Raw genomic sequence first — 22,396 nt, forward strand, 5'->3', positions numbered from 1 at the left:
CACAACACCCAGGACTTCAGTCACTTCAAACACACCTCACCCTCTCACACAACACCCAGGACTTCAGTCACTTCAAACACATCTCACCCTCTCACACAACACCCAGGACATCAGTCACTTCAAACACATCTCACCCTCTCACACAACACGCAGGACTTCAGTCACTTCAAACACACCTCACCCTCTCACACAACACCCAGGACTTCAGTCACTTCAAACACACCTCACCCTCTCATACAACACCCAGGACTTCAGTCATTTCGAACACACCTCACTGTCATGACCTCCACCTCTGGCTCTGCCTAGTGGCAGAATTTTTTCCCTTCCCCCTCCCTCCTTTCCTTTTTCCTAGGTGGGCGTGTGCTGCATGCTGTGTGAGGTGGAGTGCAGTGCTGATCACCTGAGTGCTCTCACCTGCAGCAGGGTGTGGCTTCACCCAACAATGCACCTTTCCCTCTATAAAGCTGGCATCAGATGAAGACTCGGCGTCGGACCGTAGAACTACCAACATACCGGACCCACCCTGCTGCACCAAGCTCCTGCCTGTAACTCTGTCCTTGGCCCACCCCAACGGCTTCAGCACATCACCACCTCCCGTGTCCTCCAGCTCCAGCCACGCCACTCCGCATTTGCCGCTTCATTCTGGGCAGTGTGCTCCTTAGTCTCCCGCTGGGTCCTTATAGTTTTGTTGGGTAAAGTACCTGGGTTGTCATTAGTTCTGTCTCACTAGCGTTTTGCTTTCCTTGGGTTTTTGGTTTTGAGTTCTTTGCCTCATCACTTATTAATAAAGTGTTATGAGAGTATTCCTGATTGCTGTGTTTCTGTCCGCACCTGAGTCTCTGAGAGTGAACCGTGACACTCACGCTCTTACACAACAAAAGGACTACAGTCACTTCAATCCCAGGACTAGAGTCAATTCAAACACACCTCACCCTCTCATACAACACAGGACTACAGTCAATTCAAACACACCTCACCCTCTCATACAACACAGGACTTCAGTCACTTCAAACACACCTCACCCTCTCACACAACACCCAGGACTTCAGTCACTTCAAACACACCTCACCCTCTCATACAACACAGGACTTCAGTCACTTCAAACACACCTCACCCTCTCATACAACACACAGGACTACAGTCAATTCAAACACATCTCACCCTCTCATACAACACAGGACTACAGTCAATTCAAACACACCTCACCCTCTCATACAACACAGGACTTCAGTCACTTCAAACACACCTCACCCTCTCACACAACACCCAGGACTTCAGTCACTTCAAACACACCTCACCCTCTCATACAACACAGGACTTCAGTCACTTCAAACACACCTCACCCTCTGACACAACACCCAGGATGACAGTCATTTCAACCAATTTCACCCTCTGACACAACACCAGGACAACAGTCACTTCAGCACCCAAGACTACAGTCACTTCACTTCAACAGTTTTCTCTATATTTAGACTGGGTATTGGTCATCTCAACAAACACGGCTGGCGTACAAATGGGCCCTGAGGAGGGTGGAAATGTAGACCACCAGGGAGGGAACAGAATGTGGACCAACCAGGGAACAGGATGTAGCCCAACCAGGGTAAAGAATGTAGACCAACCAGGGAACAGGATGTCGAGGTTCATACATAATGTTTTTTAGATGAGGCTCCTGGACTGATGTATGGTGGCCACTGGTCAATGGCAAGTGACTACCAACACCCAGCAAGCCGGAGCAGGAGAAAGACTGGCCTCAGCAGGAGGTTTGGTTACAGAGCAGAAGATGTTTGTAGGTGAGCCAAGTGGCTGTAGGGTCCACTGTGCCAAGTGGCTGCAGGATCCATGGTGCCAAGGGGCTGCAGGGTCCACTGTGCCAAATGCCTGCAGGATCCATGGTGCCAAGGGGCTGCAGGGTCCACTGTGCCAAGTGGCTGCAGGATCCATGGTGCCAAGGGGCTGCAGGGTCCACTGTGCCAAATGCCTGCAGGGTCCATGATGCCAAGGGGCTGCAGGGTCCACTGTGCCAAGTGGCTGCAGGGTCCATGGTGACAAGGTGCTGCAGGGTCCACTGTGCCAAGTGGCTGCAGGGTCCACAGTGCCATAGTGGCTGTAGGGTCCATGGTACCAAGTGGATGCAGGTTCCATGGTGACAAGGTGTTGAAGGATCCATGGTGCCAAGTGGCTGCAGGGTCCATAGTGACAAGGTGCTGCAGGGTCCATGGTGCTTTGTGGCCGCAGGGTCCACTGTGCCAAGTGGCTGCAGGGTCCATGGTACCAAGTGGCTGCAGGGTCCATGGTACCAAGTTGCTGCAGGGTCCACTGTGCCAAGTGGCTGCAGGGTCCATGGTACCAAGTGGCTGCAGGGTGGCTTCTAACTGGTCACAATGTGTGAGCAAGGCAGTGCCCTCTTATGGCTGCTGGGACGTATTGCCATGTACTGACTGTTAACACCCCCCTGAGGTCTGGTCCAGACAGCTGGCCGATCTCTTGCGGTCTACTTTCATATTAAAGGTAATACTATCTCTAAAGTACATCTCCATACTCACCATGATATTTCAGTTGTGCTGCCCCAGTGTCCCTTTGGGAGGTAACATGTTAGTACAATGTTACAAAATGCTGACACACTGTCAGTGAAGGTACTGACTTCAGATGTCCTGCTGGGGACAAGCTGCTTTTTGACTTTGAGGGTTTTAGATGTCCTCGTCCCCGGAGAGCTGTTGGACAGTGTGTCTCCAGTTTTACTTACCAGTCTCCTTCGCCACCAGGAGCTTGCTGAGCCACGTGTCCAGCGGTCCGAGACATTTGGCCAAACAAGTTTGGCTGCTGATACAGTGGAGCGGCAGGACATCACTGCTGGGTCCGACTGTCAGCACTGGATCCACCACGATGTTCCCGCCACTCACCTTCTTCTTCCCCCTTTAGGAAATGAAATGTTTTCAGAGGTGGACACATGCCTATAGTCTGGGCTCTTCATGACATGTTGCAACTCAAAATAAAAACGAGTCAGTGTTTATTCTTTCTGGAGTAACACAACATCTGAGAAAATACCCAAAGCTGTTTTGACACAAAAACAATATGTTGATTCTTGTGATTGTAAAGCGTCAAATTCATTACGGTTCATCTTTTTTCAAAAGTCCAATGTGGTTTTGGAGCGAAGGCACACTAATTCATCTGAAAAAGGAGGTAAAGCAACTCACCCACAGGAGAAGTAGTACTGGTATGATCCAGCCACTGTCAAGTCCAACCTGCAGTATTTGTCCCAGTCATCCTCCTGGCCGTTTGGGTAAACCCAGTCAAGCGGGTGGAACTGTAGACCATGGAACTTGTAGCCATTGGTTGGGTAGTTGGTGTACACCCGGACGTCTCGACCCTGGAGTGTCGGGCCGAGACGAAACTGCAACTCATAGCCTGCCGACAGAAAATACTCGTCAATATGTCAAATTACAATAAGCCGATCCACAGACTCTCATCTATCGGACAATTCGTCACAAATTAACCTCAATACTGCAAATCTTTAAAGTATTGAGGTTACTACGAGAAACTGCACAGTGGCAACACAGTCCCCACAGACTCTGTCCTGCCATTGTGAGGCACCAAGGCAAACCACTACACCACCCTCATCACTTCAACATCTCAAAGACACTGAAGTGATGAAGACTCTTATCCAAAGTGTCTGTCCAAATGCAACACAGACTCAGCATTTTCATGTGAGAGCAGGATTACTGGCGTGGACCAGCAGTCATTGCTCAGTCGGTAGTCACAGGTTCGATTCCCCAACTCCTACCTGTACACATGTGGAAGTGTCTTTGAGCAAGACGCTGAATCCCAAACTGCTGCCAAGTGGAGGGATGGAGCTCTGCCGGCAGCTGCTGCCACGGTGGTGTGTGAATGAGTGAATGTGATTAATGAAATGTACAGTGGTACTGGTATTGATACTGGTACGCAGTGTAAAATAGCTTTATAGGTGGAATCTGTTTACTGTGACTGACAGGAGCTGTTTGGCTAAGGGTGCTTTTCTGCACTCAGCTTTTGGTTTTCAGAAATTGTCTGATCTGTTTTAAAAATAAAAGAGAAAGTTTGTGTTCGAGCCGCCATGTTGGTCTGGTTTTACTGAAGGAGCTGACAGCTGTCCGCGCAGACTGGGGGCGGAGTCACAAGACATTGTCTGAAGCGGTGCATGCCGTGAGTTTGGGTTTGGCTCTGGATAGCCGCCTACTGCCCAGAGCTATATTCCACTACAACTGGGAGTCAGCCCTTTCAACTGGGATTCATTCCATTTTAACTGGGATTCATTCCATTTTAACTGGGATTCATTCCATTTTAACTGGGAGTCATTCCATTTCAACTGGGATTCATTCCATTTTAACTGGGAGTCATTCCATTTCAACTGGGATTCATTCCATTTTAACTGGGAGTCATTCCATTCCAACTGGGAGTCATTCCATTTTAACTGGGAGTCATTCCATTTCAACTGGGATTCATTCCATTTTAACTGGGAGTCATTCCATTTCAACTGGGAGTCATTCCACTCCAACTGGGAGTCATTCCACTTCAACTGGGAGTCAGCCCATTCCAATTGGGAGTCTTTCCACTCCAACTGGGAGTCATCCCACTTCAACTGGGAGTCATTCTATTTCAACTGTGAGTCATTCCATTTCAACTGGGAGTCATTCCACTCCAACTGGGAGTCATTCCACTTCAACTGGGAGTCAGCCCATTCCAATTGGGAGTCTTTCCACTCCAACTGGGAGTCATCCCACTTCAACTGGGAGTCATTCTATTTCAACTGGGAGTCATTCCACTCCAACTGGGAGTCATTCCACTTCAACTGGGAGTCAGCCCATTCCAATTGGGAGTCTTTCCACTCCAACTGGGAGTCATCCCACTTCAACTGGGAGCCATTCCATTTCAACTGGGAGTCATTCCACTTCAACTGGGAGTCAGCCCATTCCAATTGGGAGTCTTTCCACTCCAACTGGGAGTCATCCCACTTCAACTGGGAGCCATTCCATTTCAACTGGGAGTCATTCCACTTCAACTGGGAGTCAGCCCATTCCAATTGGGAGTCTTTCCACTTCAACTGGGAGTCATCCCACTTCAACTGGGAGCCATTCCATTTCAACTGGGAGTCATTCCACTTCAGCTGGGAGTCATTCCACTTCAACTGGGAGTCAGCCCATTCCAATTGGGAGTCTTTCCACTCCAACTGGGAGTCATCCCACTTCAATTGGGAGTCTTTCCACTCCAACTGGGAGTCATCCCACTTCAATTGGGAGTCATTCCACTCCAACTGGAAGTCATTCCACTCCAACTGGGAGTCATTCCATTCCAACTGGGAGTCATTCCATTTTAACTGGGAGTCATTCCATTTTAACTGGGATTCATTCCATTTTAACTGGGAGTCATTCCATTTCAACTGGGAGTCATTCTATTTCAACTGTGAGTCATTCCATTTCAACTGGGAGTCATTCCACTCCAACTGGGAGTCATTCCACTTCAACTGGGAGTCAGCCCATTCCAATTGGGAGTCTTTCCACTCCAACTGGGAGTCATCCCACTTCAACTGGGAGTCATTCTATTTCAACTGTGAGTCATTCCATTTCAACTGGGAGTCATTCCACTCCAACTGGGAGTCATTCCACTTCAACTGGGAATCAGCCCATTCCAATTGGGAGTCTTTCCACTCCAACTGGGAGTCATCCCACTTCAACTGGGAGTCATTCTATTTCAACTGGGAGTCATTCCACTCCAACTGGGAGTCATTCCACTTCAACTGGGAGTCATTCCACTTCAACTGGGAGTCAGCCCATTCCAATTGGGAGTCTTTCCACTCCAACTGGGAGTCATCCCACTTCAACTGGGAGCCATTCCATTTCAACTGGGAGTCATTCCACTTCAACTGGGAGTCAGCCCATTCCAATTGGGAGTCTTTCCACTTCAACTGTGAGTCATCCCACTTCAACTGGGAGCCATTCCATTTCAACTGGGAGTCATTCCACTTCAGCTGGGAGTCATTCCACTTCAACTGGGAGTCAGCCCATTCCAATTGGGAGTCTTTCCACTCCAACTGGGAGTCATCCCACTTCAATTGGGAGTCTTTCCACTCCAACTGGGAGTCATCCCACTTCAATTGGGAGTCATTCCACTCCAACTGGAAGTCATTCCACTCCAACTGGGAGTCATTCCATTCCAACTGGGAGTCATTCCATTTTAACTGGGAGTCATTCCATTTTAACTGGGATTCATTCCATTTTAACTGGGAGTCATTCCATTTCAACTGGGAGTCATTCTATTTCAACTGTGAGTCATTCCATTTCAACTGGGAGTCATTCCACTCCAACTGGGAGTCATTCCACTTCAACTGGGAGTCAGCCCATTCCAATTGGGAGTCTTTCCACTCCAACTGGGAGTCATCCCACTTCAACTGGGAGTCATTCTATTTCAACTGTGAGTCATTCCATTTCAACTGGGAGTCATTCCACTCCAACTGGGAGTCATTCCACTTCAACTGGGAGTCAGCCCATTCCAATTGGGAGTCTTTCCACTCCAACTGGGAGTCATCCCACTTCAACTGGGAGTCATTCTATTTCAACTGTGAGTCATTCCATTTCAACTGGGAGTCATTCCACTCCAACTGGGAGTCATTCCACTTCAACTGGGAGTCAGCCCATTCCAATTGGGAGTCTTTCCACTCCAACTGGGAGTCATCCCACTTTAACTGGGAGTCATTCTATTTCAACTGGGAGTCATTCCACTCCAACTGGGAGTCATTCCACTTCAACTGGGAGTCAGCCCATTCCAATTGGGAGTCTTTCCACTCCAACTGGGAGTCATCCCACTTCAACTGGGAGCCATTCCATTTCAACTGGGAGTCATTCCACTTCAACTGGGAGTCAGCCCATTCCAATTGGGAGTCTTTCAACTTCAACTGGGAGTCATCCCACTTCAACTGGGAGCCATTCCATTTCAACTGGGAGTCATTCCACTTCAGCTGGGAGTCATTCCACTTCAACTGGGAGTCAGCCCATTCCAATTGGGAGTCTTTCCACTCCAACTGGGAGTCATCCCACTTCAATTGGGAGTCTTTCCACTCCAACTGGGAGTCATCCCACTTCAATTGGGAGTCATTCCACTCCAACTGGAAGTCATTCCACTCCAACTGGGAGTCATTCCATTCCAACTGGGAGTCATTCCATTTTAACTGGGAGTCATTCCATTTTAACTGGGATTCATTCCATTTTAACTGGGAGTCATTCCATTTCAACTGGGAGTCATTCTATTTCAACTGTGAGTCATTCCATTTCAACTGGGAGTCATTCCACTCCAACTGGGAGTCATTCCACTTCAACTGGGAGTCAGCCCATTCCAATTGGGAGTCTTTCCACTCCAACTGGGAGTCATCCCACTTCAACTGGGAGTCATTCTATTTCAACTGTGAGTCATTCCATTTCAACTGGGAGTCATTCCACTCCAACTGGGAGTCATTCCACTTCAACTGGGAGTCAGCCCATTCCAATTGGGAGTCTTTCCACTCCAACTGGGAGTCATCCCACTTCAACTGGGAGTCATTCTATTTCAACTGGGAGTCATTCCACTCCAACTGGGAGTCATTCCACTTCAACTGGGAGTCATTCCACTTCAACTGGGAGTCAGCCCATTCCAATTGGGAGTCTTTCCACTCCAACTGGGAGTCATCCCACTTCAACTGGGAGCCATTCCATTTCAACTGGGAGTCATTCCACTTCAACTGGGAGTCAGCCGATTCCAATTGGGAGTCTTTCCACTTCAACTGGGAGTCATCCCACTTCAACTGGGAGCCATTCCATTTCAACTGGGAGTCATTCCACTTCAGCTGGGAGTCATTCCACTTCAACTGGGAGTCAGCCCATTCCAATTGGGAGTCTTTCCACTCCAACTGGGAGTCATCCCACTTCAATTGGGAGTCTTTCCACTCCAACTGGGAGTCATCCCACTTCAATTGGGAGTCATTCCACTCCAACTGGAAGTCATTCCACTCCAACTGGGAGTCATTCCATTCCAACTGGGAGTCATTCCATTTTAACTGGGAGTCATTCCATTTTAACTGGGATTCATTCCATTTTAACTGGGAGTCATTCCATTTCAACTGGGAGTCATTCTATTTCAACTGTGAGTCATTCCATTTCAACTGGGAGTCATTCCACTCCAACTGGGAGTCATTCCACTTCAACTGGGAGTCAGCCCATTCCAATTGGGAGTCTTTCCACTTCAACTGGGAGTCATCCCACTTCAACTGGGAGCCATTCCATTTCAACTGGGAGTCATTCCACTTCAGCTGGGAGTCATTCCACTTCAACTGGGAGTCAGCCCATTCCAATTGGGAGTCTTTCCACTCCAACTGGGAGTCATCCCACTTCAATTGGGAGTCTTTCCACTCCAACTGGGAGTCATCCCACTTCAATTGGGAGTCATTCCACTCCAACTGGAAGTCATTCCACTCCAACTGGGAGTCATTCCATTCCAACTGGGAGTCATTCCATTTTAACTGGGAGTCATTCCATTTTAACTGGGATTCATTCCATTTTAACTGGGAGTCATTCCATTTCAACTGGGAGTCATTCTATTTCAACTGTGAGTCATTCCATTTCAACTGGGAGTCATTCCACTCCAACTGGGAGTCATTCCACTTCAACTGGGAGTCAGCCCATTCCAATTGGGAGTCTTTCCACTCCAACTGGGAGTCATCCCACTTCAACTGGGAGTCATTCTATTTCAACTGTGAATCATTCCATTTCAACTGGGAGTCATTCCACTCCAACTGGGAGTCATTCCACTTCAACTGGGAGTCAGCCCATTCCAATTGGGAGTCTTTCCACTCCAACTGGGAGTCATCCCACTTCAACTGGGAGTCATTCTATTTCAACTGTGAGTCATTCCACTTCAACTGGGAGTCAGCCCATTCCAATTGGGAGTCTTTCCACTCCAACTGGGAGTCATCCCACTTTAACTGGGAGTCATTCTATTTCAACTGGGAGTCATTCCACTCCAACTGGGAGTCATTCCACTTCAACTGGGAGTCAGCCCATTCCAATTGGGAGTCTTTCCACTCCAACTGGGAGTCATCCCACTTCAACTGGGAGCCATTCCATTTCAACTGGGAGTCATTCCACTTCAACTGGGAGTCAGCCCATTCCAATTGGGAGTCTTTCCACTTCAACTGGGAGTCATCCCACTTCAACTGGGAGCCATTCCATTTCAACTGGGAGTCATTCCACTTCAGCTGGGAGTCATTCCACTTCAACTGGGAGTCAGCCCATTCCAATTGGGAGTCTTTCCACTCCAACTGGGAGTCATCCCACTTCAATTGGGAGTCTTTCCACTCCAACTGGGAGTCATCCCACTTCAATTGGGAGTCATTCCACTCCAACTGGAAGTCATTCCACTCCAACTGGGAGTCATTCCATTCCAACTGGGAGTCATTCCATTTTAACTGGGAGTCATTCCATTTTAACTGGGATTCATTCCATTTTAACTGGGAGTCATTCCATTTCAACTGGGAGTCATTCTATTTCAACTGTGAGTCATTCCATTTCAACTGGGAGTCATTCCACTCCAACTGGGAGTCATTCCACTTCAACTGGGAGTCAGCCCATTCCAATTGGGAGTCTTTCCACTCCAACTGGGAGTCATCCCACTTCAACTGGGAGTCATTCTATTTCAACTGTGAGTCATTCCATTCCAACTGGGAGTCATTCCATTTTAACTGGGAGTCATTCCATTTTAACTGGGATTCATTCCATTTTAATTGGGAGTCATTCCATTTCAACTGGGAGTCATTCTATTTCAACTGTGAGTCATTCCATTTCAACTGGGAGTCATTCCACTCCAACTGGGAGTCATTCCACTTCAACTGGGAGTCAGCCCATTCCAATTGGGAGTCTTTCCACTCCAACTGGGAGTCATCCCACTTCAACTGGGAGTCATTCTATTTCAACTGGGAGTCATTCCACTCCAACTGGGAGTCATTCCACTTCAACTGGGAGTCATTCCACTTCAACTGGGAGTCAGCCCATTCCAATTGGGAGTCTTTCCACTCCAACTGGGAGTCATCCCACTCCAACTGGGAGTCATTCCACTTCAACTGGGAGTCAGCCCATTCCAATTGGGAGTCTTTCCACTCCAACTGGGAGTCATCCCACTTCAACTGGGAGTCATTCTATTTCAACTGTGAGTCATTCCATTTCAACTGGGAGTCATTCCACTCCAACTGGGAGTCATTCCACTTCAACTGGGAGTCAGCCCATTCCAATTGGGAGTCTTTCCACTCCAACTGGGAGTCATCCCACTTCAACTGGGAGTCATTCTATTTCAACTGGGAGTCATTCCACTCCAACTGGGAGTCATTCCACTTCAACTGGGAGTCATTCCACTTCAACTGGGAGTCAGCCCATTCCAATTGGGAGTCTTTCCACTCCAACTGGGAGTCATCCCACTTCAACTGGGAGCCATTCCATTTCAACTGGGAGTCATTCCACTTCAACTGGGAGTCAGCCGATTCCAATTGGGAGTCTTTCCACTTCAACTGGGAGTCATCCCACTTCAACTGGGAGCCATTCCATTTCAACTGGGAGTCATTCCACTTCAGCTGGGAGTCATTCCACTTCAACTGTGAGTCATTCCATTTCAACTGGGAGTCATTCCACTCCAACTGGGAGTCATTCCACTTCAACTGGGAGTCAGCCCATTCCAATTGGGAGTCTTTCCACTCCAACTGGGAGTCATCCCACTTCAACTGGGAGTCATTCTATTTCAACTGTGAGTCATTCCATTTCAACTGGGAGTCATTCCACTCCAACTGGGAGTCATTCCACTTCAACTGGGAGTCAGCCCATTCCAATTGGGAGTCTTTCCACTCCAACTGGGAGTCATCCCACTTCAACTGGGAGTCATTCTATTTCAACTGTGAGTCATTCCATTTCAACTGGGAGTCATTCCACTCCAACTGGGAGTCATTCCACTTCAACTGGGAGTCAGCCCATTCCAATTGGGAGTCTTTCCACTCCAACTGGGAGTCATCCCACTTCAACTGGGAGTCATTCTATTTCAACTGGGAGTCATTCCACTCCAACTGGGAGTCATTCCACTTCAACTGGGAGTCAGCCCATTCCAATTGGGAGTCTTTCCACTCCAACTGGGAGTCATCCCACTTCAACTGGGAGCCATTCCAGTTCAACTGGGAGTCATTCCACTTCAACTGGGAGTCAGCCCATTCCAATTGGGAGTCTTTCCACTTCAACTGGGAGTCATCCCACTTCAACTGGGAGCCATTCCATTTCAACTGGGAGTCATTCCACTTCAGCTGGGAGTCATTCCACTTCAACTGGGAGTCAGCCCATTCCAATTGGGAGTCTTTCCACTTCAACTGGGAGTCATCCCACTTCAACTGGGAGCCATTCCATTTCAACTGGGAGTCATTCCACTTCAGCTGGGAGTCATCCCACTTCAACTGGGAGCCATTCCATTTCAACTGGGAGTCATTCCACTCCAACTGGAAGTCATTCCACTCCAACTGGGAGTCATTCCATTCCAACTGGGAGTCATTCCATTTTAACTGGGAGTCATTCCATTTTAACTGGGATTCATTCCATTTTAACTGGGAGTCATTCCATTTCAACTGGGAGTCATTCTATTTCAACTGTGAGTCATTCCATTTCAACTGGGAGTCATTCCACTCCAACTGGGAGTCATTCCACTTCAACTGGGAGTCAGCCCATTCCAATTGGGAGTCTTTCCACTCCAACTGGGAGTCATCCCACTTCAACTGGGAGTCATTCTATTTCAACTGTGAGTCATTCCATTTCAACTGGGAGTCATTCCACTCCAACTGGGAGTCATTCCACTTCAACTGGGAGTCAGCCCATTCCAATTGGGAGTCTTTCCACTCCAACTGGGAGTCATCCCACTTCAACTGGGAGTCATTCTATTTCAACTGGGAGTCATTCCACTCCAACTGGGAGTCATTCCACTTCAACTGGGAGTCATTCCACTTCAACTGGGAGTCAGCCCATTCCAATTGGGAGTCTTTCCACTCCAACTGGGAGTCATCCCACTTCAACTGGGAGCCATTCCATTTCAACTGGGAGTCATTCCACTTCAACTGGGAGTCAGCCCATTCCAATTGGGAGTCTTTCCACTTCAACTGGGAGTCATCCCACTTCAACTGGGAGCCATTCCATTTCAACTGGGAGTCATTCCACTTCAGCTGGGAGTCATTCCACTTCAACTGGGAGTCAGCCCATTCCAATTGGGAGTCTTTCCACTCCAACTGGGAGTCATCCCACTTCAATTGGGAGTCTTTCCACTCCAACTGGGAGTCATCCCACTTCAATTGGGAGTCATTCCACTCCAACTGGAAGTCATTCCACTCCAACTGGGAGTCATTCCATTCCAACTGGGAGTCATTCCATTTTAACTGGGAGTCATTCCATTTTAACTGGGATTCATTCCATTTTAACTGGGAGTCATTCCATTTCAACTGGGAGTCATTCTATTTCAACTGTGAGTCATTCCATTTCAACTGGGAGTCATTCCACTCCAACTGGGAGTCATTCCACTTCAACTGGGAGTCAGCCCATTCCAATTGGGAGTCTTTCCACTCCAACTGGGAGTCATCCCACTTCAACTGGGAGTCATTCTATTTCAACTGGGAGCCATTCCATTTCAACTGGGAGTCATTCCACTTCAGCTGGGAGTCATTCCACTTCAACTGGGAGTCAGCCCATTCCAATTGGGAGTCTTTCCACTCCAACTGGGAGTCATCCCACTTCAATTGGGAGTCTTTCCACTCCAACTGGGAGTCATCCCACTTCAATTGGGAGTCATTCCACTCCAACTGGAAGTCATTCCACTCCAACTGGGAGTCATTCCATTCCAACTGGGAGTCATTCCATTTTAACTGGGAGTCATTCCATTTTAACTGGGATTCATTCCATTTTAACTGGGAGTCATTCCATTTCAACTGGGAGTCATTCTATTTCAACTGTGAGTCATTCCATTTCAACTGGGAGTCATTCCACTCCAACTGGGAGTCATTCCACTTCAACTGGGAGTCAGCCCATTCCAATTGGGAGTCTTTCCACTCCAACTGGGAGTCATCCCACTTCAACTGGGAGTCATTCTATTTCAACTGGGAGTCATTCCACTCCAACTGGGAGTCATTCCACTTCAACTGGGAGTCATTCCACTTCAACTGGGAGTCAGCCCATTCCAATTGGGAGTCTTTCCACTCCAACTGGGAGTCATCCCACTTCAACTGGGAGCCATTCCATTTCAACTGGGAGTCATTCCACTTCAACTGGGAGTCAGCCCATTCCAATTGGGAGTCTTTCCACTTCAACTGGGAGTCATCCCACTTCAACTGGGAGCCATTCCATTTCAACTGGGAGTCATTCCACTTCAGCTGGGAGTCATTCCACTTCAACTGGGAGTCAGCCCATTCCAATTGGGAGTCTTTCCACTCCAACTGGGAGTCATCCCACTTCAATTGGGAGTCTTTCCACTCCAACTGGGAGTCATCCCACTTCAATTGGGAGTCATTCCACTCCAACTGGAAGTCATTCCACTCCAACTGGGAGTCATTCCATTCCAACTGGGAGTCATTCCATTTTAACTGGGAGTCATTCCATTTTAACTGGGATTCATTCCATTTTAACTGGGAGTCATTCCATTTCAACTGGGAGTCATTCCATTTCAACTGGGAGTCATTCTATTTCAACTGTGAGTCATTCCATTTCAACTGGGAGTCATTCCACTCCAACTGGGAGTCATTCCACTTCAACTGGGAGTCAGCCCATTCCAATTGGGAGTCTTTCCACTCCAACTGGGAGTCATCCCACTTCAACTGGGAGTCATTCTATTTCAACTGTGAGTCATTCCATTTCAACTGGGAGTCATTCCACTCCAACTGGGAGTCATTCCACTTCAACTGGGAGTCAGCCCATTCCAATTGGGAGTCTTTCCACTCCAACTGGGAGTCATCCCACTTCAACTGGGAGTCATTCTATTTCAACTGGGAGTCATTCCACTCCAACTGGGAGTCATTCCACTTCAACTGGGAGTCATTCCACTTCAACTGGGAGTCAGCCCATTCCAATTGGGAGTCTTTCCACTCCAACTGGGAGTCATCCCACTTCAACTGGGAGCCATTCCATTTCAACTGGGAGTCATTCCACTTCAACTGGGAGTCAGCCCATTCCAATTGGGAGTCTTTCCACTTCAACTGGGAGTCATCCCACTTCAACTGGGAGCCATTCCATTTCAACTGGGAGTCATTCCACTTCAGCTGGGAGTCATTCCACTTCAACTGGGAGTCAGCCCATTCCAATTGGGAGTCTTTCCACTCCAACTGGGAGTCATCCCACTTCAATTGGGAGTCTTTCCACTCCAACTGGGAGTCATCCCACTTCAATTGGGAGTCATTCCACTCCAACTGGAAGTCATTCCACTCCAACTGGGAGTCATTCCATTCCAACTGGGAGTCATTCCATTTTAACTGGGAGTCATTCCATTTTAACTGGGATTCATTCCATTTTAACTGGGAGTCATTCCATTTCAACTGGGAGTCACTCTATTTCAACTGTGAGTCATTCCATTTCAACTGGGAGTCATTCCACTCCAACTGGGAGTCATTCCACTTCAACTGGGAGTCAGCCCATTCCAATTGGGAGTCTTTCCACTCCAACTGGGAGTCATCCCACTTCAACTGGGAGTCATTCTATTTCAACTGTGAGTCATTCCATTTCAACTGGGAGTCATTCCACTCCAACTGGGAGTCATTCCACTTCAACTGGGAGTCAGCCCATTCCAATTGGGAGTCTTTCCACTCCAACTGGGAGTCATCCCACTTCAACTGGGAGTCATTCTATTTCAACTGGGAGTCATTCCACTCCAACTGGGAGTCATTCCACTTCAACTGGGAGTCATTCCACTTCAACTGGGAGTCAGCCCATTCCAATTGGGAGTCTTTCCACTCCAACTGGGAGTCATCCCACTTCAACTGGGAGCCATTCCATTTCAACTGGGAGTCATTCCACTTCAACTGGGAGTCAGCCCATTCCAATTGGGAGTCTTTCCACTTCAACTGGGAGTCATCCCACTTCAACTGGGAGCCATTCCATTTCAACTGGGAGTCATTCCATTTTAACTGGGAGTCATTCCATTTTAACTGGGATTCATTCCATTTTAACTGGGAGTCATTCCATTTCAACTGGGAGTCATTCTATTTCAACTGTGAGTCATTCCATTTCAACTGGGAGTCATTCCACTCCAACTGGGAGTCATTCCACTTCAACTGGGAGTCAGCCCATTCCAATTGGGAGTCTTTCCACTCCAACTGGGAGTCATCCCACTTCAACTGGGAGTCATTCTATTTCAACTGTGAGTCATTCCATTTCAACTGGGAGTCATTCCACTCCAACTGGGAGTCATTCCACTTCAACTGGGAGTCAGCCCATTCCAATTGGGAGTCTTTCCACTCCAACTGGGAGTCATCCCACTTCAACTGGGAGTCATTCTATTTCAACTGGGAGTCATTCCACTCCAACTGGGAGTCATTCCACTTCAACTGGGAGTCATTCCACTTCAACTGGGAGTCAGCCCATTCCAATTGGGAGTCTTTCCATTCCAACTGGGAGTCATCCCACTTCAACTGGGAGCCATTCCATTTCAACTGGGAGTCATTCCACTTCAACTGGGAGTCAGCCCATTCCAATTGGGAGTCTTTCCACTTCAACTGGGAGTCATCCCACTTCAACTGGGAGCCATTCCATTTCAACTGGGAGTCATTCCACTTCAGCTGGGAGTCATTCCACTTCAACTGGGAGTCAGCCCATTCCAATTGGGAGTCTTTCCACTCCAACTGGGAGTCATCCCACTTCAATTGGGAGTCTTTCCACTCCAACTGGGAGTCATCCCACTTCAATTGGGAGTCATTCCACTCCAACTGGAAGTCATTCCACTCCAACTGGGAGTCATTCCATTCCAACTGGGAGTCATTCCATTTTAACTGGGAGTCATTCCATTTTAACTGGGATTCATTCCATTTTAACTGGGAGTCATTCCATTTCAACTGGGAGTCATTCTATTTCAACTGTGAGTCATTCCATTTCAACTGGGAGTCATTCCACTCCAACTGGGAGTCATTCCACTTCAACTGGGAGTCAGCCCATTCCAATTGGGAGTCTTTCCACTCCAACTGGGAGTCATCCCACTTCAACTGGGAGTCATTCTATTTCAACTGTGAGTCATTCCATTTCAACTGGGAGTCATTCCACTCCAACTGGGAGTCATTCCACTTCAACTGGGAGTCAGCCCATTCCAATTGGGAGTCTTTCCACTCCAACTGGGAGTCATCCCACTTCAACTGGGAGTCATTCTATTTCAACTGTGAGTCATTCCATTTTAACTGGGAGTCATTCCACTCCAACTGGGAGTCATTCCACTTCAACTGGGAGTCAGCCCATTCCAATTGGGAGTCTTTCCACTCCAACTGGGAGTCATCCCACTTCAACTGGGAGTCATTCTATTTCAACTGTGAGTCATTCCATTTCAACTGGGAGTCATTCCACTCCAACTGGGAGTCATTCCACTTCAACTGGGAGTCAGCCCATTCCAATTGGGAGTCTTTCCACTCCAACTGGGAGTCATCCCACTTCAACTGGGAGTCATTCTATTTCAACTGGGAGTCATTCCACTCCAACTGGGAGTCATTCCACTTCAACTGGGAGTCATTCCACTTCAACTGGGAGTCAGCCCATTCCAATTGGGAGTCTTTCCACTCCAACTGGGAGTCATCCCACTTCAACTGGGAGCCATTCCATTTCAACTGGGAGTCATTCCACTTCAACTGGGAGTCAGCCCATTCCAATTGGGAGTCTTTCCACTTCAACTGGGAGTCATCCCACTTCAACTGGGAGCCATTCCATTTCAACTGGGAGTCATTCCACTTCAGCTGGGAGTCATTCCACTTCAACTGGGAGTCAGCCCATTCCAATTGGGAGTCTTTCCACTCCAACTGGGAGTCATCCCACTTCAATTGGGAGTCTTTCCACTCCAACTGGGAGTCATCCCACTTCAATTGGGAGTCATTCCACTCCAACTGGAAGTCATTCCACTCCAACTGGGAGTCATTCCATTCCAACTGGGAGTCATTCCATTTTAACTGGGAGTCATTCCATTTTAACTGGGATTCATTCCATTTTAACTGGGAGTCATTCCATTTCAACTGGGAGTCACTCTATTTCAACTGTGAGTCATTCCATTTCAACTGGGAGTCATTCCACTCCAACTGGGAGTCATTCCACTTCAACTGGGAGTCAGCCCATTCCAATTGGGAGTCTTTCCACTCCAACTGGGAGTCATCCCACTTCAACTGGGAGTCATTCTATTTCAACTGTGAGTCATTCCATTTCAACTGGGAGTCATTCCACTCCAACTGGGAGTCATTCCACTTCAACTGGGAGTCAGCCCATTCCAATTGGGAGTCTTTCCACTCCAACTGGGAGTCATCCCACTTCAACTGGGAGTCATTCTATTTCAACTGGGAGTCATTCCACTCCAACTGGGAGTCATTCCACTTCAACTGGGAGTCATTCCACTTCAACTGGGAGTCAGCCCATTCCAATTGGGAGTCTTTCCACTCCAACTGGGAGTCATCCCACTTCAACTGGGAGCCATTCCATTTCAACTGGGAGTCATTCCACTTCAACTGGGAGTCAGCCCATTCCAATTGGGAGTCTTTCCACTTCAACTGGGAGTCATCCCACTTCAACTGGGAGCCATTCCATTTCAACTGGGAGTCATTCCACTTCAGCTGGGAGTCATTCCACTTCAACTGGGAGTCAGCCCATTCCAATTGGGAGTCTTTCCACTCCAACTGGGAGTCATCCCACTTCAATTGGGAGTCTTTCCACTCCAACTGGGAGTCATCCCACTTCAATTGGGAGTCATTCCACTCCAACTGGAAGTCATTCCACTCCAACTGGGAGTCATTCCATTCCAACTGGGAGTCATTCCATTTTAACTGGGAGTCATTCCATTTTAACTGGGATTCATTCCATTTTAACTGGGAGTCATTCCATTTCAACTGGGAGTCACTCTATTTCAACTGTGAGTCATTCCATTTCAACTGGGAGTCATTCCACTCCAACTGGGAGTCATTCCACTTCAACTGGGAGTCAGCCCATTCCAATTGGGAGTCTTTCCACTCCAACTGGGAGTCATCCCACTTCAACTGGGAGTCATTCTATTTCAACTGTGAGTCATTCCATTTCAACTGGGAGTCATTCCACTCCAACTGGGAGTCATTCCACTTCAACTGGGAGTCAGCCCATTCCAATTGGGAGTCTTTCCACTCCAACTGGGAGTCATCCCACTTCAACTGGGAGTCATTCTATTTCAACTGGGAGTCATTCCACTCCAACTGGGAGTCATTCCACTTCAACTGGGAGTCATTCCACTTCAACTGGGAGTCAGCCCATTCCAATTGGGAGTCTTTCCACTCCAACTGGGAGTCATCCCACTTCAACTGGGAGCCATTCCATTTCAACTGGGAGTCATTCCACTTCAACTGGGAGTCAGCCCATTCCAATTGGGAGTCTTTCCACTTCAACTGGGAGTCATCCCACTTCAACTGGGAGCCATTCCATTTCAACTGGGAGTCATTCCACTTCAGCTGGGAGTCATTCCACTTCAACTGGGAGTCAGCCCATTCCAATTGGGAGTCTTTCCACTCCAACTGGGAGTCATCCCACTTCAATTGGGAGTCTTTCCACTCCAACTGGGAGTCATCCCACTTCAATTGGGAGTCATTCCACTCCAACTGGAAGTCATTCCACTCCAACTGGGAGTCATTCCATTCCAACTGGGAGTCATTCCATTTTAACTGGGAGTCATTCCATTTTAACTGGGATTCATTCCATTTTAACTGGGAGTCATTCCATTTAAACTGGGAGTCATTCTATTTCAACTGTGAGTCATTCCATTTCAACTGGGAGTCATTCCACTCCAACTGGGAGTCATTCCACTTCAACTGGGAGTCAGCCCATTCCAATTGGGAGTCTTTCCACTCCAACTGGGAGTCATCCCACTTCAACTGGGAGTCATTCTATTTCAACTGTGAGTCATTCCATTTCAACTGGGAGTCATTCCACTCCAACTGGGAGTCATTCCACTTCAACTGGGAGTCAGCCCATTCCAATTGGGAGTCTTTCCACTCCAACTGGGAGTCATCCCACTTCAACTGGGAGTCATTCTATTTCAACTGGGAGTCATTCCACTCCAACTGGGAGTCATTCCACTTCAACTGGGAGTCAGCCCATTCCAACTGGGAGTCTTTCCACTCCAACTGGGAGTCATCCCACTTCAACTGGGAGTCAGCCCATTCCAATTGGGAGTCTTTCCACTCCAACTGGGAGTCATCCCACTTCAATTGGGAGTCTTTCCACTCCAACTGGGAGTCATCCCACTTCAATTGGGAGTCATTCCACTCCAACTGGAAGTCATTCCACTGCAACTGGGAGTCATTCCATTCCAACTGGGAGTCTTTCCACTCCAACTGGGAGTCATCCCACTTCAACTGGGAGTCATTCTATTTCAACTGTGAGTCATTCCATTTTAACTGGGAGTCATTCCACTCCAACTGGGAGTCATTCCACTTCAACTGGGAGTCAGCCCATTCCAATTGGGAGTCTTTCCACTCCAACTGGGAGTCATCCCACTTCAACTGGGAGTCATTCTATTTCAACTGTGAGTCATTCCATTTCAACTGGGAGTCATTCCACTCCAACTGGGAGTCATTCCACTTCAACTGGGAGTCAGCCCATTCCAATTGGGAGTCTTTCCACTCCAACTGGGAGTCATCCCACTTCAACTGGGAGTCATTCTATTTCAACTGGGAGTCATTCCACTCCAACTGGGAGTCATTCCACTTCAACTGGGAGTCATTCCACTTCAACTGGGAGTCAGCCCATTCCAATTGGGAGTCTTTCCACTCCAACTGGGAGTCATCCCACTTCAACTGGGAGCCATTCCATTTCAACTGGGAGTCATTCCACTTCAACTGGGAGTCAGCCCATTCCAATTGGGAGTCTTTCCACTTCAACTGGGAGTCATCCCACTTCAACTGGGAGCCATTCCATTTCAACTGGGAGTCATTCCACTTCAGCTGGGAGTCATTCCACTTCAACTGGGAGTCAGCCCATTCCAATTGGGAGTCTTTCCACTCCAACTGGGAGTCATCCCACTTCAATTGGGAGTCTTTCCACTCCAACTGGGAGTCATCCCACTTCAATTGGGAGTCATTCCACTCCAACTGGAAGTCATTCCACTCCAACTGGGAGTCATTCCATTCCAACTGGGAGTCATTCCATTTTAACTGGGAGTCATTCCATTTTAACTGGGATTCATTCCATTTTAACTGGGAGTCATTCCATTTCAACTGGGAGTCACTCTATTTCAACTGTGAGTCATTCCATTTCAACTGGGAGTCATTCCACTCCAACTGGGAGTCATTCCACTTCAACTGGGAGTCAGCCCATTCCAATTGGGAGTCTTTCCACTCCAACTGGGAGTCATCCCACTTCAACTGGGAGTCATTCTATTTCAACTGTGAGTCATTCCATTTCAACTGGGAGTCATTCCACTCCAACTGGGAGTCATTCCACTTCAACTGGGAGTCAGCCCATTCCAATTGGGAGTCTTTCCACTCCAACTGGGAGTCATCCCACTTCAACTGGGAGTCATTCTATTTCAACTGGGAGTCATTCCACTCCAACTGGGAGTCATTCCACTTCAACTGGGAGTCATTCCACTTCAACTGGGAGTCAGCCCATTCCAATTGGGAGTCTTTCCACTCCAACTGGGAGTCATCCCACTTCAACTGGGAGCCATTCCATTTCAACTGGGAGTCATTCCACTTCAACTGGGAGTCAGCCCATTCCAATTGGGAGTCTTTCCACTTCAACTGGGAGTCATCCCACTTCAACTGGGAGCCATTCCATTTCAACTGGGAGTCATTCCACTTCAGCTGGGAGTCATTCCACTTCAACTGGGAGTCAGCCCATTCCAATTGGGAGTCTTTCCACTCCAACTGGGAGTCATCCCACTTCAATTGGGAGTCTTTCCACTCCAACTGGGAGCCATCCCACTTCAATTGGGAGTCATTCCACTCCAACTGGAAGTCATTCCACTCCAACTGGGAGTCATTCCATTCCAACTGGGAGTCATTCCATTTTAACTGGGAGTCATTCCATTTTAACTGGGATTCATTCCATTTTAACTGGGAGTCATTCCATTTCAACTGGGAGTCACTCTATTTCAACTGTGAGTCATTCCATTTCAACTGGGAGTCATTCCACTCCAACTGGGAGTCATTCCACTTCAACTGGGAGTCAGCCCATTCCAATTGGGAGTCTTTCCACTCCAACTGGGAGTCATCCCACTTCAACTGGGAGTCATTCTATTTCAACTGGGAGTCATTCCACTCCAACTGGGAGTCATTCCACTTCAACTGGGAGTCATTCCACTTCAACTGGGAGTCAGCCCATTCCAATTGGGAGTCTTTCCACTCCAACTGGGAGTCATCCCACTTCAACTGGGAGCCATTCCATTTCAACTGGGAGTCATTCCACTTCAACTGGGAGTCAGCCCATTCCAATTGGGAGTCTTTCCACTTCAACTGGGAGTCATCCCACTTCAACTGGGAGCCATTCCATTTCAACTGGGAGTCATTCCACTTCAGCTGGGAGTCATTCCACTTCAACTGGGAGTCAGCCCATTCCAATTGGGAGTCTTTCCACTCCAACTGGGAGTCATCCCACTTCAATTGGGAGTCTTTCCACTCCAACTGGGAGTCATCCCACTTCAATTGGGAGTCATTCCACTCCAACTGGAAGTCATTCCACTCCAACTGGGAGTCATTCCATTCCAACTGGGAGTCATTCCATTTTAACTGGGAGTCATTCCATTTTAACTGGGATTCATTCCATTTTAACTGGGAGTCATTCCATTTAAACTGGGAGTCATTCTATTTCAACTGTGAGTCATTCCATTTCAACTGGGAGTCATTCCACTCCAACTGGGAGTCATTCCACTTCAACTGGGAGTCAGCCCATTCCAATTGGGAGTCTTTCCACTCCAACTGGGAGTCATCCCACTTCAACTGGGAGTCATTCTATTTCAACTGTGAGTCATTCCATTTCAACTGGGAGTCATTCCACTCCAACTGGGAGTCATTCCACTTCAACTGGGAGTCAGCCCATTCCAATTGGGAGTCTTTCCACTCCAACTGGGAGTCATCCCACTTCAACTGGGAGTCATTCTATTTCAACTGGGAGTCATTCCACTCCAACTGGGAGTCATTCCA

The 22,396-nt window shown here is 48.0% G+C and overlaps 1 protein-coding gene across 2 annotated transcripts in view; it reads right to left on the bottom strand.

Moving 5' to 3' along the window:
* The window catches only part of LOC308143749 (glycogen debranching enzyme-like), a 90,398-nt gene that overhangs the window by 67,002 nt on the left and 1,000 nt on the right, over positions 1-22,396 (bottom strand). For both annotated transcript variants that reach the window (XM_080514660.1, XM_080514659.1), the window contains exons 2-3: positions 3,195-3,405; positions 2,744-2,913 (exon numbers count right to left, since the gene is read on the bottom strand). In XM_080514660.1, the coding sequence (XP_080370786.1) occupies positions 2,744-2,913; positions 3,195-3,405 (381 nt within the window). The remainder of the gene's footprint in view (positions 1-2,743; positions 2,914-3,194; positions 3,406-22,396) is intronic.

Source organism: Blennius ocellaris, assembly GCF_963422515.1.
Source record: "Blennius ocellaris genome assembly, chromosome: 19".
NCBI classification, from domain to species: Eukaryota; Metazoa; Chordata; class Actinopteri; order Blenniiformes; family Blenniidae; genus Blennius; species Blennius ocellaris.